General features: G+C 41.2%; 1 protein-coding gene across 1 annotated transcript in view; it reads left to right on the plus strand.

Moving 5' to 3' along the window:
* ebf2 (EBF transcription factor 2) overlaps positions 1–13689 on the plus strand; it is a 34205-nt gene extending 20516 nt beyond the window's left edge. Inside the window, exons 7-15 of the mRNA XM_008337321.3 lie at positions 6567–6648; positions 9302–9443; positions 10060–10190; positions 10373–10499; positions 10606–10694; positions 10814–10879; positions 11490–11664; positions 11856–12038; positions 12135–13689. Coding sequence (XP_008335543.1) covers positions 6567–6648; positions 9302–9443; positions 10060–10190; positions 10373–10499; positions 10606–10694; positions 10814–10879; positions 11490–11664; positions 11856–12038; positions 12135–12361 — 1222 coding nt within the window. The 3' untranslated portion in view covers positions 12362–13689. The remainder of the gene's footprint in view (positions 1–6566; positions 6649–9301; positions 9444–10059; positions 10191–10372; positions 10500–10605; positions 10695–10813; positions 10880–11489; positions 11665–11855; positions 12039–12134) is intronic.
* Positions 13690–14162: the final 473 nt, after the last annotated feature.

A 14162-nucleotide genomic window follows, 5' to 3' on the forward strand; every position in this document is an offset into this window, starting at 1 on the left:
CAGTACAGAACAGTGGTGGAGTGAAACTTAAAATAGGGGCCATCTGAGTTGAAGTGAGCCACAAAATAAACTTCAAATGTGGATGGAATGTATCTCATCAGGCTGGAGAAGATCTTTGGTTAACATTGTGGTTACTTTTCATAGGATTAAAATAGTGTCATTTAAAAAGGATGAGTTGAGAAAACTCCCTAATGGACAATCAGTCTGACTGTGTGGTGTAGTAGTGAAAGCGAAAGTGAAAGGGGAAGCTGATGCCAGACATTTCTCTGTTTTTGGATGGCAAGAGAGGATGGGGGGGTCACACTGGGAAGGTTGGTGTGAAAGGTCCTGTGGTGGTATGTGACGAAGGGGGTATCAGTTCGTGCAGGGTTTTAAGTCTGCCAGGAGACCCTGATCCAGGGTATTTATTAATGCTTTCCCCCTCATCTCCCTCCTCCATCCCCCAAACACAGTGTTCCCCATGGACAAACACAAAACACCTCCACCCCCTTAGCCCCCATTCCTTCATCATCCTGGGTACATGTACTAATTGGATGCATATCCATACACTGGTGCATGATGACCCATCTGTAGATCTCTGGCCTGGCGTGAAACATTCTTAGGTCAACAGTGGCTTATCCAAATCTGTGTCCTCACCTACGAGCTACAACATGTAGCATTGGCTGCTACCTGTATATTCATAATGACAAATGCAAACACGTGCTTTGGAGGCCGACTCCTCTCTGCTGATATGTATCTGTGTGATTGGGCACACATGGCAGAGTGTAAGTCCGTACTTATCTTAGTGAACATGCCTATGTGTGTGTGTGTGTGGCCCTGCACAGCCTGTGTGTGACATATGCACACATACGTAGATGTATCTGGGCCTGCTGTATGAGTTAGTGCTCTCACTGTGTGAGTGTGGCAGAGTTAGGCCCTCAGCATGTCAGTATGTTTTAATGCTTCACATCTGGTTTCCTAATTTTCCTCCCTGCATCCCCCTGCCCCTCAAGACCACCACCCCACCTCACCCCTCGGCTCCCCTCCACTGTGATGTCAGGACACTGTTTTGTTTTTTCAGGATGGTAGTGTCGGATGGTTGGAGGGTGATGGAGGGGACGTCTGATGAGTGATGGTCCTGAATACATACATCAACATTCTTCCCATCTTTGTCTAGTTTTTCTGTGTTTCTTTTCTCCATTCAAAGACTAAATTTTAAAGACTAAATCATCAGCGAATGAAAAAATCCCAAATATTAGCCATTGTGAGAAAGAAAGTTTTTTTCCTAACGTTTCTAAAATCTGCAAGAAAACTTTATGCAGCATTCCTTAACATATTTGTTTTATTTGCAATAAAAAAATAATTCTACAGAATTAAAAAACTAATATTAATAATGAAGATAAAATAACGATTACTATTAGGAACTAAATTATTTAATCAGCAGGTACATGCAATTTCATCTTTTGGATATACTCACAGATAATCTGGGCATTAACAAAGCACTGAGTTTAAACTGGAAATATTGTATAGTCAAATTAAAAAACAAAACAAAACAAACAACAAAGCAAAGTAAACATTGAACATTAAACCCACGGTGAATGGTATTTACTACACGAGCCCTGACACTAACAGAAGAGTAGGGTCTTTGTGCAAGATCATTGAATTAAAACAGGTTGCAGAGATTTACTATTGAAAACTAGGCTTGGACACTTCGGGAAACTTGTTTAAAAGAAACCCAGACAAACCAGGTTTGTTTTTTACCACTGACTTAGATTATTAGGGGGTAAATCCTTAGAAGCTTGTTTTTTTTAATTGTATTTTACAAGGTTTTTGTACAAAAGCATTATTACATAAGCTACCTCAGCAGCAGATATATGTCCAGAATACTGACCTAAATTATGTTACTCAGTATAAAAGCATTATTTAAGGAAGAACGTTAAATTTGTCCCTTCTTTAGATGTATTACAATTCTGCTCTTCTTCTTCTCCTCATCCACCTCTTTGTCTTCATTCCTCCAAATTCTTTACCTTTCTTTTCTTCGTTCATATCTTTGTGGTAAATAATACATTTCTCTTTGGTGGAGCACTACCTCAGTCTCAGACGGCCAAAGGCAACAGTGCTGACTGTTTTCTTACCGTGAGTAAACAAGTTGAACTTTGCATTAAAACCTTCTTATCACCCTACATAAATAATTGCCGCTACTACTAAACCACTTCTTACAACAAGCACAGAGGACAATGTGTTTTATGTCTATGAGAAAAGGCAGTTTATGTCAACAGTGATTAGTGCTGATGAATGCCTATGGACATTTTTTAGAGGACCTATGTGGCTTAGGTTCTCACTGCATGATTAAATCCATATGTAAAAGTTAGTGAGCAACACTTATGTGGAACAGATGCGGCATAAATTTGAGAAATGTGAAACTGAGTATCCTGCGCAAGGACCAAAGGTTTGACAAAAGCGTATCTTGTTGATTCATTTTCTGACCAGTCGTCCGAGCGTTGGGCTAGTTTTAGATTAGCTACTTTTAGCTACGTCTTTTGCGATGAGTGTCTTCCATTTAGTTTCGGGTCCTGAGGTGTATTGAGACAAACTGGATGGAAGGCCTTAACAGAGACACATAAGTGGGAACAGAAAAGAAAAAAAATCAGACTCCCTGCGGTGAAGGGTGAAAAACGATCCCGAGGTTTAGCACTGGGATCTATGTTTGTTTTAAGTATGCCTGTGAAATGTAGGCACTGCCAAAGTTTCAAATGCTCACCAACCATATATTGGTTAAAGTAATGTGAATATGTTGTCACAAGAATCACAAATTATTTTATGTACATCAGGTGTGGATTTTTTTATGATTACCAAGAACCCTTCTTACAGGAGTTAGTTAGTGCAGTCAATGAAAAAGACATTTATTTTGGGATGCATTTAAAAAAATTAAAAAAGACAAAAAACACTTTGTATTATTATATTACACATAAAAAAGTAAAGTTAAAAGGTTTTGTGGTGAATCACAACACTTTTATAAAATACACTTTCACACGGTTTTAGAAGTGGTGTGTTCTAAATTTAGACGTTTTTCATGTTGAAATGTAGATCATTCTTGCTGTGTAAAAAAAAAACCAGGGCTGCACAACAGACTGATGTTACCACTGTCTGAAAGTCTGTCTCCTGATTTACATTTTTCTGTAACTTTTGCAGACTGGGGGCCCAACAATTTTTGATATTTTTGGAAAGATTATTTTAATAGAAAACTGTATCTTTATAAAATTAACTTTCAAAATAATTGGGTCTGTTCATTTTGTTTGTTTCAGTGAAACACCTGACTACTAGTTTAAGTTTCATTAAGTAAAGCTGTGTTACAGCAGTATTGACTTGACTGATTTGTCTTTTATTTTATTAATTTGGCTGGTGACAAAAACATGAAGCCTTTCTATTATATTGCATTAAGCGACAAAGTAAAATGTGCTCAATAAGACACGGCGCAGCTCTGATAATAGTGTCGCCTTATAACACGAAGATCGCCTTCAATTCTTTGCATGTTCTCCTTATCTCTTCCCCGTGGATGGGGAGGTGTGTGGGTGTATTACATTACTAAACGAAAAACAAACAACAGCAATATTAAACTTTTGCAACCACAATAGAGGAGGGGATAAAAACAGAGGGCCCTCAACTTCTTATTAATTATGCAAGATTAGTCTAATTATAATTCAGCAAATGAATGTGTGGCAGAAGGTGCGAGGCGACGGGGCTGGGAGATTTGCATGTTAAGTGGGCAGGGGGAAGCGGCTAATGCATGCTAATATATGCGTTGATGTCTCGCTTTAATTTCAGCATTTGCAGCTGTGTGCGTCCGAACTGGGGGGGTGAAAAGTTGACTCAATGGGTTTTTGGGAGGGGGCAAAGATGGTGGTGGTGTGTCAGTGTAATAGAGTGTGCATGCATGCATGTGTCTATGAGAGAGTGAGGCTTCTAGTGTCAAACAAACAGAGAGCGATGAGGAGAAGTCAACAAACAGGGTCAAGTACCCTCAGAAATGTGTGAAAAGCCTGAGATGGATGCAGTCAATCTCTCAATTAAAGCTGTGATTTTACTATCCCAGGCACCAGGGTCAGATATTTATCAAGTCAGTCCGTCAAATGAGTGATGCATGTGTGGTAAGGCCAACTTTAGGAGGCCAAAAAATACAAACAGAATGGAGGGAAAAAAACCCAGCATGGCCAGGCCTTGTGCCTGGTTATTAAAGCAGAAATATGGTTCCCATGCCGTCATGAATTATCCCCTTATATTTGACTGCTCCAGTCTTTGAAAGAGTCATCATATAAAAATGATCACTAAAGCTATAATTTACATATTCAATCCCCTGATGGATGTAGTAAAACTTTGGATTGTGGCATGAAACTAAATATATTTCTTTCCTTTTCCTTTTTATAAAATTTACAGTGGTTTTCAAAAGTAGAGTGGGCGGGAATTTGAGGTTAGTGTAGGTAAACACAGAGCCTGAGCTTCCTCCTCTCCCCCAGCAGGGAGTGCCATAATTGCACTCTGAGTGCTCTGGTCAGTGAGCTCAATGTTTAAATATTAAATATTTAATGTGAATTTCATCCTAAGTAAGTAAAGTCCAACTATTTTCTGGTAGACACATGCGTTCCAAAGATACTGCCTCCTTCGGTAACGTCAGCACTGAGTGCCAGGGAACTGTACTGTACACCTCCAACAATACCACTGATCTCTTTCATTTTAGACAGTTTCCTTTCATTAGTTTGATTTTACATGTATGTAAAGAAAAATCAGTGCTGGGTTTTAACACAAGCATCAGCTCCCTCTGAGGTTTGACTGCGAGCTGATCCCACTCCTCTTCCTCATCTCCCAGGGCAGCATCGCTGCATACGAACAGACCACTACCCTCTCAAAGATGTCTATTAAAAATGACTGATGGCAGGACTTCTGCATGATTCTACGGGGAATCCTTTAAAGGGGCTTCTTCCCTTCTCTACCTTTAAATCACATTTAACTTTATATTTTGATGGCCCGTGTGATAGATGACACATCAAGCAGCAATGGGAAAAAAGAATTGCATAAAGGAAGAGGGAGCAGTACAGATGTGTTCTTCTCCGTGTTTCCACTCCAAACTCAAGTCTAGCGCAGCTCTGAGGTCAAAGGTCTTGGCCTTCGCTGATAAATTATAATCACTCACTGCCAACACCAATATTGATTGTCCCATGATGAAATAGATTGGATGGAGAAATATTGCACATAGTTCTGGAACCCAGAGCAACGTGCAAAGCCAGGTTCCATTCACAGGGGAGGAAGCTGGAGCCAGTGATGGAAGAATAGTGGGAGAAAACAGATCGAATAAGGGAGAGGTTGGTATTCTGGAGGTTTTTGGAACATGGGGCCAGTCAGAAGTTTCTCTTCAAACAACTCCTCTGTTAAAATGACGGACTGGATGGTGTTGGGTCTACTTATGAAGTCCAAGACCACTGCTGCATTTTCCTCCGTCTCTGTTGTTAGTCGTTGATAAGGAACGACTTTATTTAAAGGAGCTATGTGTTCACTGTGAAGTGAACATCTGTTTGGAGGAGTCTATATTTGCCAGTTGCCATAATTGTATCACAACCCTACATTATTCTCCAGCTCATTTTTCTTTCCTTTTCTGCTTTGACACGTCTTCTGTGTAAATTCTGCTCTCCATGAGATTTGTGTGGATCTCGCTCTCACTCTCCTGTGCACATGCACTCTTAATATACTTCCTTGTCTCTCACCTCGCCAAGTCTCTCTCCTCCCTGCTTGCTGAATTTCAGTGATGGAATGCATTCTTGTTGTTACCTTCTCTTTCCCATCGCTGTCTTTGCCTCTCAGCATGGGGACTTTGGGATTGCGGCAGAGCTTTGTTGCCATGGCAGCGGGCTGTGTTGCCGAACCGAGTACACCTGGGATTTAGTCTCTCTCCATATTCTCCCTCAGTCCTATTTATTCCACCTTTCTCTTAGGTTTTCTTTGGTGTGGCAGGGGCTACAAGCACCCATCTCCCTCCCATGCCTGTGTTTCCACAGTCTATCACATTCAAAAGTGAGCTCACATACGTAATGAGACACATGCACTTGAAAACAAAATTCATGTCCATACCAACAACTGTGTCTTTGTCACCCTCTCCCTCTTCCCACCTCCTCATTTCACTTTCTCTGTAGTTGTCTCTACTACATTTCCCTCTCCATTCCCATATGGGGGTTCAAATACAGCAGTGTGTGATACTGTGGTCCCCTGAGTCCTCTGGCATACATCACTGTCTCCAGTTTACTTTGAAACACAAGCACTTTTCACTGGACTGTGCTTCAAAATCTCATTACTTTATTTAAAGTGTAATAACATTGATTTTAATGTAAGCTAAACATCAGGGATTGATGTCAGAGCTGTAATCATATACTATGATTATTACTATCCATTTTTCCTGTCTCTAAAGATATAATTAATGTCCCTTTTGAGTGCTACAGTGTGCTGCAGAATTGCTTATATTCATATACTGTATGTGTGCCTTTTATCTGATTTCCCTGGCACTGATGTATAAACAGGTGTCCTTTCATTTACCTTTGCAGGTTTTTCTTGAAGTTTTTCCTGAAATGTAACCAGAATTGTCTGAAGACAGCAGGAAACCCCAGGGACATGAGGAGATTTCAGGTGAAAAAAAATAAATAAATAAAACTAGGGCTTCAGGAAGAACTGAATGATCTCCAGTGTCCACTCACACACGATGAGGCTTCTTGTGAGCGTGACTCTGAACGTGGCCATCTAAACTCAGACACAGATTTAAACACTTCAGTTTCGGAAAATGTTTCATCTTACACTAAAGACTAAATAAGTAAAATGTGAAATATTGCATGAAGCAGATTTTTTTTGTAAACTGTGAATGTTTTGTTTGAACGATTGTCTTTAATTTAATGATGTGATGAATATGAAGATATTTTAGCTGACGAGTTTCACTGACGCTTTAACTCCCTGCGCGGAAATACGATGGCCGGCAAACCGAACTGGCACTTATCGAGGTTGATAATCAGGTCGTGGTCGTCTAGGCGCTGAAAAAACGATTTCGGGTGTGACCGGTGCGCATCGGTCGATGGGCTGGCGACCAGGATGTCGTCCAGATAAACGAACGAGTCGAGATCTTGCAACACCGAGTCCATCAGCCTCTGAAATGTTTGTGCCGCGCCTTTAAGACCGAAAGGCATGCGCAAAAACTCGAAAAGCCCGAAACGAGTGATCACTGAGGTTTTAGGCACGTCCTCCGCGCGCATAGGAACCTGGTGATATCCGCGAACCAGGTTTACCTTGGAAAAACCTCTCATTCCCGCAAGGCGAGCGGAAAAGTTTTGGATGTGTGGGATGGGGTAGCGGTCGTGCGCGGTGTTGTTGTTCAACCACCGAACATTGCCGCACGGCCGCCACGGCCCATCTGCCTTAGGCACCATGTGCAACGGTGAAGCCCACGGGCTATTGGAACGCCGCACTATGCCCAAGCGCTCCATGTTAGCGAACTCCTCCTTAGCAATAGCTAACTTAACCGCGTCGATGCGTCGCGCGCACAAAAACCGGCGGACCGTCTGTGGGAATGAAAGAGACTGTATGTGCACTCACACACGCACACCCACACACACATGAACATTCACAGTGCGTCAAGCTAGATAAATTTTCAAAAGGAAAACTAAAACCACAGCGATGTCTCTGGGTAAATTCCACCACCTGTGAATTCTCCCGTGCGTTCACGGTTAACACAGCGCTACTAACGCTCACCGTCCAAACACTGCCCGCCTGACAGATTGATTTCTGGTTCAGTTTGCTCCGAGGTGTTGGTGTTGGTGTTGGTGATGTGGCTAACGCAGGGAGGTGAGACGGACGTCTGGCCTCAACGTGACCAAAAGGCACTTTGAAGTCTGTCTAAGCAGCTAACAATTCCAGCCGTGCCCCGCTGTAAACTACCAACCAGCACCCACTTAGAAAAGAAAAGAAAAGAGAACTAGGGCTTAGAGTTAGAACTGAATGATCCCCAGCATCTACTCACACATGGTGAGGCTTCTCCTAAGCGTGAACCCGAACATGGTCCTCTAACCTCGGACACATCTAAATATTTTTCAGTTTAGAAAAATGTTTCATCTTACACTAAAGACTAAATAAGCAAAGCAAGTTAGAGGTGAAAGTCAAAAATCTATGGAAAGATAATCTCGAGGATCTAGATATGTGGGAGACTCTGCTCTTGGGGTGCTCGAGTGCAGGAAATAGGTTGAGGTGTTTCAGGAAGTTGTCAAGAATTGAGTGATTGGTTCCAGATGGAGGAGGTCATGCTCCGTGACCCAGGAAGTGGTCACTGGGGACACTCCCGCCTCACTTCCTCTGCTGTCTTCCAGCACCAGCGGCCCCTGTCTGGCATTCTCCTCCCAAAAAAAAAAACCCCTCCGTCTTTTCCTCTTCTTCTCGTTCGTGCTACCCCGCCCGTCAACCATGTTTGTTTTAACCCCTCTGGTGTGACATATAAGTTATGAGCTCACAATATTCTCTTCGGGTTAAAAAGTGATCAGAGCTGGACACTTGTCTGCTTGATCGATAATTTACAGTTACAGTTCCGCAGGTTGCCCCCTCTTTTTAACCACCCACCGTCAGATGCTGTTTCACCCGTTTCTTTCTTCAGTGCCTTCAACTGCAAAATTATTGCCAGGTGTTTATCCTTTTAAAGGAGGTGATTTTTTTAAATACAATTTTTCAGTTTTTTTTAATATGCAACTCTGTTATAATCTAACAGAGTACTGTCTTCAATCTGATAATTATACTTTTAGAAATATAAAAAAAAATCAAGGTGAAAAACCTCTTATTAATTATTAGTATGTGATTCATGCAAGGCAGATGTGGCAATGGACACCCACATGCTGTGGCTAGAAAATCAAATTTGCTCCACTATATATCATCCGCTACTTTAACAGGCGGCTAAAATGGAAGATTTGATCCATATGTGCGTTGTCACTGGAGGATGAGGCGGAGACAACAACGAGCCTGTTGCTCACTGTATGAATCAAAAAAAGTGCAGAGGCCAAGTATAGCTAGGACATCTGGAGGCCTGATGGAGGGGTGAGGAGCTGTGTGAGCTGTGTCATCACCAGAATGTGTACATGTTATGGAAATCCCAGAGATGTCATATTACACAAGGAAAAATATGACCATCACCTGTACGCTGCAACTAATTGTAGCTCAGGGACTTTACTGCTGTAACCAGATATCGTGACACACACTGTGCTGTCACCGACACTCAACTTTTTACTTTCTTGGCTCCTTTCCTCTCCGTCAGGTGGTCTTGTCCAGCACTGTGAGCGTAGACGGACACGTCCTAGCTGTGTCTGACAACATGTTTGTCCACAACAATTCCAAACATGGACGGAGAGCACGCAGACTGGAGCCAGGGGACTCTGTGGAGAATAGCATGGAGTACGGTAAGAGCATCACTCAGCATTATGATAACGTCATGTCCCATCCATCTATTTTATTATACGTCTGCCTCACTGGCACACTCACCAGTCAATGATGTCACTGAGGTCAATCATTGGAAGTCCCCTGTGTATAATTTAGGATGAACTATTTACCATTTCATTTCTGTTTTAATAAATTTAATCATTTTTGTTGTAATAGTCCAAGAATGTATTTGCAGCAGCTGTGTTGGTTCTTTAAGTTTTTGAAAAGGCAATAGAAAAACACTGTTAACACTGAGATTCAACTAGAACATTTAAAAATTGGGTTTCATCTAGGGCTTGCTAACATCTACTCAGTGCAAAGTAGTAAATGCATATGCATTTATCTTAAATTTGTTAATTTAGATTCTTATCTTTAAAACATTATTTATTGCTGCTGTAATAACAAAGATAAATAATTAATAACAAAAGCATCATTGCATTAAAGAATGGAAAAGAGAAAAACTAGAAAACTAGAATTTGTAATAACAGATTATTTTTTTCTGTTGTTGTACTATGACGTTTTATAACACACAATTAATTTCTGTCACTTGAGAAAACAACAACAATTGAATAGCTATTTGTTTCCTCTCCCGTGTAGCGACACCATGTATTAAAGCCATCAGCCCCAGTGAAGGCTGGACCACTGGAGGAGCCATGGTCATTGTCATAGGGGAGAACTTCTTTGACGGGCTGCAGGTGGTGTTTGGGAGCATGCTGGTGTGGAGTGAGGTAAAACCCTTCTTTAAAACCTTACCACTGGGGACACACACACACACACGCACATATATATATATATATAGAGAGAGAGATAGAGAGAGATAGAGAGAGAGAGAGAGAGACAATCCTTCTGCTTGGTTTGTGTTAGCGAAATATTTCCCTGATATGCAGAAGTTTCTGTTTTGTATCTTCAGCTAATCACACCTCACGCTATCCGTGTGCAAACACCTCCGCGACACATCCCAGGGGTAGTGGAGGTCACACTGTCTTACAAATCTAAACAGTTCTGCAAGGGAGCTCCTGGACGCTTCATCTACACAGGTATTAAGATAAATTGCTGTGTCATTTAAAGGAACAATGTAAACATTTGGGTGTTTAAAGACGTGACCAAGGTTTGATCCAATGTGTATTTTCTTCCAACTTTTAGCTCTTAATGAGCCAACCATAGACTACGGCTTCCAGCGTCTTCAGAAAGTCATTCCTCGACATCCTGGTGACCCAGAGAAACTCGCCAAGGTGAGAGACCTGTGGACTATTGATTTTCACCACCTAAATAATATACAACTCATTTTGTTTTCTAAGGAACTTAACAATAATAGTATTATTAAGATGCAAATGCAATATGTGTATTTTAGGAGATCCTATTAAAACGAGCAGCAGATCTGGTGGAAGCTCTGTACGGGAACCCTCACAGTAACCAGGTAGAAACAAAACACGGTATCACTGAATTCCCAGAAAATAAATACATAAACACAATATTTTCAGACTTTATAAATGGCAGGAAAATAAAAAATGTGTAATATTCACTTAATTGTGATGTGACAAAAAGAAGACAGTGATGCTATGCTGTTATGCTGTGGTTTTATCCATTATTGAGTCCTTTATTTTATTCTATTCTCTGTTGATAACCATTTTATATGTTACGTTAATTTAATTAACACATTACTAAATTAGGGATTTTAGTCGTCAAGTGTTAACTAGGATTTAGCTAGAGGTTTAGTGCAGCTGCTGAAAGTCAGCAGAATAAACATTATGCAATTATTGCGGACAGACACTGTAATGTGCTGGAAGTTTGTCGCATGAATGTGGTTTTGGCAGATGACTCTCAGACGTTCAGATGTTGGATTTTAGGATAAACAATCCAATGTACCAGCATGACTTGACAACTGTCAGCGATGTCATAGTTAATGGGCTAATTGGGTGTAGTGCTGCTTACACTTGTTTGTTTACGTGTGTGTAATAAACAGCCAAATCAGACTGTATGATGACTTCACTGGACCACTGCTGACTGCAGTATTTGTTTTGGTACAGGACATGTTGCTGAAGCGTGCAGCCGACATCGCTGAGGCTCTATACAGTGTTCCCCGTCCTCACAGTCAGCTGCAGGCACTGCCAAGTTCACCTGCCCATGGGAGTGTGATGGGTCTGGGCTCTTACCCCTCTCAGTTGGGTGTCAGTATCGGGGAGCCAGGACAGAGCAGCCAAGGTGAGCCGAAAGACCACGGATTTACAAGCAAGACCCTCACTGCAATTTACAGTTGGGAGTAAAACCGTGGAAAAGTTTCACTTGTATTCTATAAAGAAGGCTCCTATTGGACACTTAGGCCGTCAGTCATATACAGTGCCATTCAACAACACCCTTACATTTTTTTGTTTGTTGTTAATGTCTTTTCTCAGGTTACATTCGGAACACTAGCAGTCTATCTCCAAGAGGTTACCAATCAGCCTCTACTCCTCAGCAGTCAGGCTACGGGGGCAGCACCGGGATGACTGGAGGCTATGGGACAGTTCCTATGACCAGCTTAGGTGTTCCTGGTTCTCCTGGTTTCAACAGTGCCTCCCCCACTGGTTCCCCTTACAGTAAGACATTAAATGTTCTCTAATGTCTGTCACTTAACCTTCTGGTTGGTGGATATTTTCAGATGTTGACACCGCTCCATGCTCTTTGTTCCACAGTCATGCCCTCCAGCCCCACTATTCCTGGAAGCTCCAGTTCCTCATCTTCTCTCCTGCCTTTCTCCTCCTTCCCATCTGCTGCTAAACAGAAAAGTGCTTTTGCTCCTGTCCTCAGACCACAAGGCTCTCCCTCCCCGGCCTGTCCTGCCTCAGGGGGGAACAGTTTCAGAGGTAGCCACCCAACTCACTATCTGACTCCGCTGTCTGAACTCACAAATGCAGTCTAACCCTTTATACTAACCACCTTCAAAAGCTACAGTATGACTGAACAAGACTCAAACCACAGTTGCTGGATGTGCATACATACAAGACCAGAATTAGAATCATAGACCTTGTATATTTTTTTTTCTCCAGCGATGGTGGGCATTCAGTGTTCCCCCGATGTAGCAAAGCATCCCAAGTCAATCTACCCCAGACCAAGCTTCACTTAGCCCCCGTTTTTGGCACTGGGTGGATGGGGACATGAGGGAAAAAAATCAAAAGTAGCAACTATATAAAAAATGTTCTTCCTTGAAGCCCCCTCTCACCACCATTTTTAAGTCCTCTTTTTTATTCACGTGGATGAACGCCACAGGGTATGACAGTGTCCAAAGAGATGTGCTCTAGAGCCAGGGGAGGGTACTTCACTAACAACTACAGACAGACAGACAGACGAACATAGCGGCTGCCTATCGAACAGCTCCTGACTGGACCAGGCATAGTCGTGATGGTAAAAAAGGAAAACAGCTCCCACTTTCACCTCAAGCTTCAAAACCATCTGTACAGACCTCTGACCTGCGCTCGCATGCAGTATTCCACCCTCCCGACACCCGTCTGAGCGTGTTGTGAGAGCACTGTTGTGGTTGGAGGATGAAGGACAACTCTGATGAAAACATGTAGCTCTGAAAAAAGCAGGGTGCGGTTTTGTCTGTGTATGCACACCTTAAATGGCATGTGTTTACACTGTCTGTGAGTTAGTGAGAGAGTTGATTTTTCTTTTTTAGACTTTTTTGAAAACAATTAACATTCTGGAAAAATAGACCCCCTCCCCCCTTTGTTTTTGTTCTGATCTTGACTGTTTTACAAGGGAAGTATACTCTCTGTCCTAAGGGTTATTACTAAAGGAATTCATATATTGATTTATTTAAGAACAAGCAATTTAACTTATTATAGTTAGTATAGGGTATAATATAAATGTGTTTTATAATGTGGTCCAGCTGTCACTGAAACAAAGCCTAATCAACAATTAGTAGAACAGGAAATTTGTGAAAAAGTTTTAAAAAGGAGATCATTCTGTAGTGGAAATGAACTCCTGCAGGGTTTTTCAGAATAAAACTTACGGCAGCAGCAGCTATTGACCCTGTGTAAAGAAAATTGTTAGGTAGCCTTATTCTTATTTTTCATTTCACTTATTTAAAATGCATGCGTTGTCACAAAGACACTCCAAAGTGACTTTATTCTATGTTCTTTGTTTATTTTATTTTTAACACATGTCAAGTTGGTAGTATGCAGTAAACAGGAAGTGAAAGCACAACAGCTGAGTGTGTAAAGTGTTCTTATATCAGTGTCATGTGTTTTCTGTCTATTTTTTTTGTCATCACAACACGAACCTCATCACCAGGATGTTAAACACACAAAAAGTCGGTGACATCTGCAAATATGTTTTTGTTTAGATTTTGGTTTTATGTTATTTATTTATAAAATATTAGCAATTTAATTTTATGATTTTGAAGCCATCTTTATTTGAAACACTATGAAAATGGTGCAAACGTGATTTGAATATTTCAAGTTGTAATTATATTTTGTGGTTTAAATAAAACAAATGTGGAAAAAAAAATGCTGATCGGATGTTGAGTTTGGAGGTGGTTTGGGTTCTTTTGATGAGTATGTTAAAACAAAGTGTGTTCTAGAATTCTAGAATAAGTGCGGAACACAGTTTCCGGAAAGATTGGCAGGGCCAAAAATATTGCAAAATTTTTTAACATATTTTGTTTTGTAACTCATTGGATTGTTCAGGCAACACTGAAAGATCTGTGTTTTCCAAATTAA

This window comes from Cynoglossus semilaevis, unplaced genomic scaffold (genome assembly GCF_000523025.1).
Source record: "Cynoglossus semilaevis isolate Cse_v1.0 unplaced genomic scaffold, Cse_v1.0 scaffold1092, whole genome shotgun sequence".
In the NCBI taxonomy this organism is placed as follows: Eukaryota; Metazoa; Chordata; class Actinopteri; order Pleuronectiformes; family Cynoglossidae; genus Cynoglossus; species Cynoglossus semilaevis.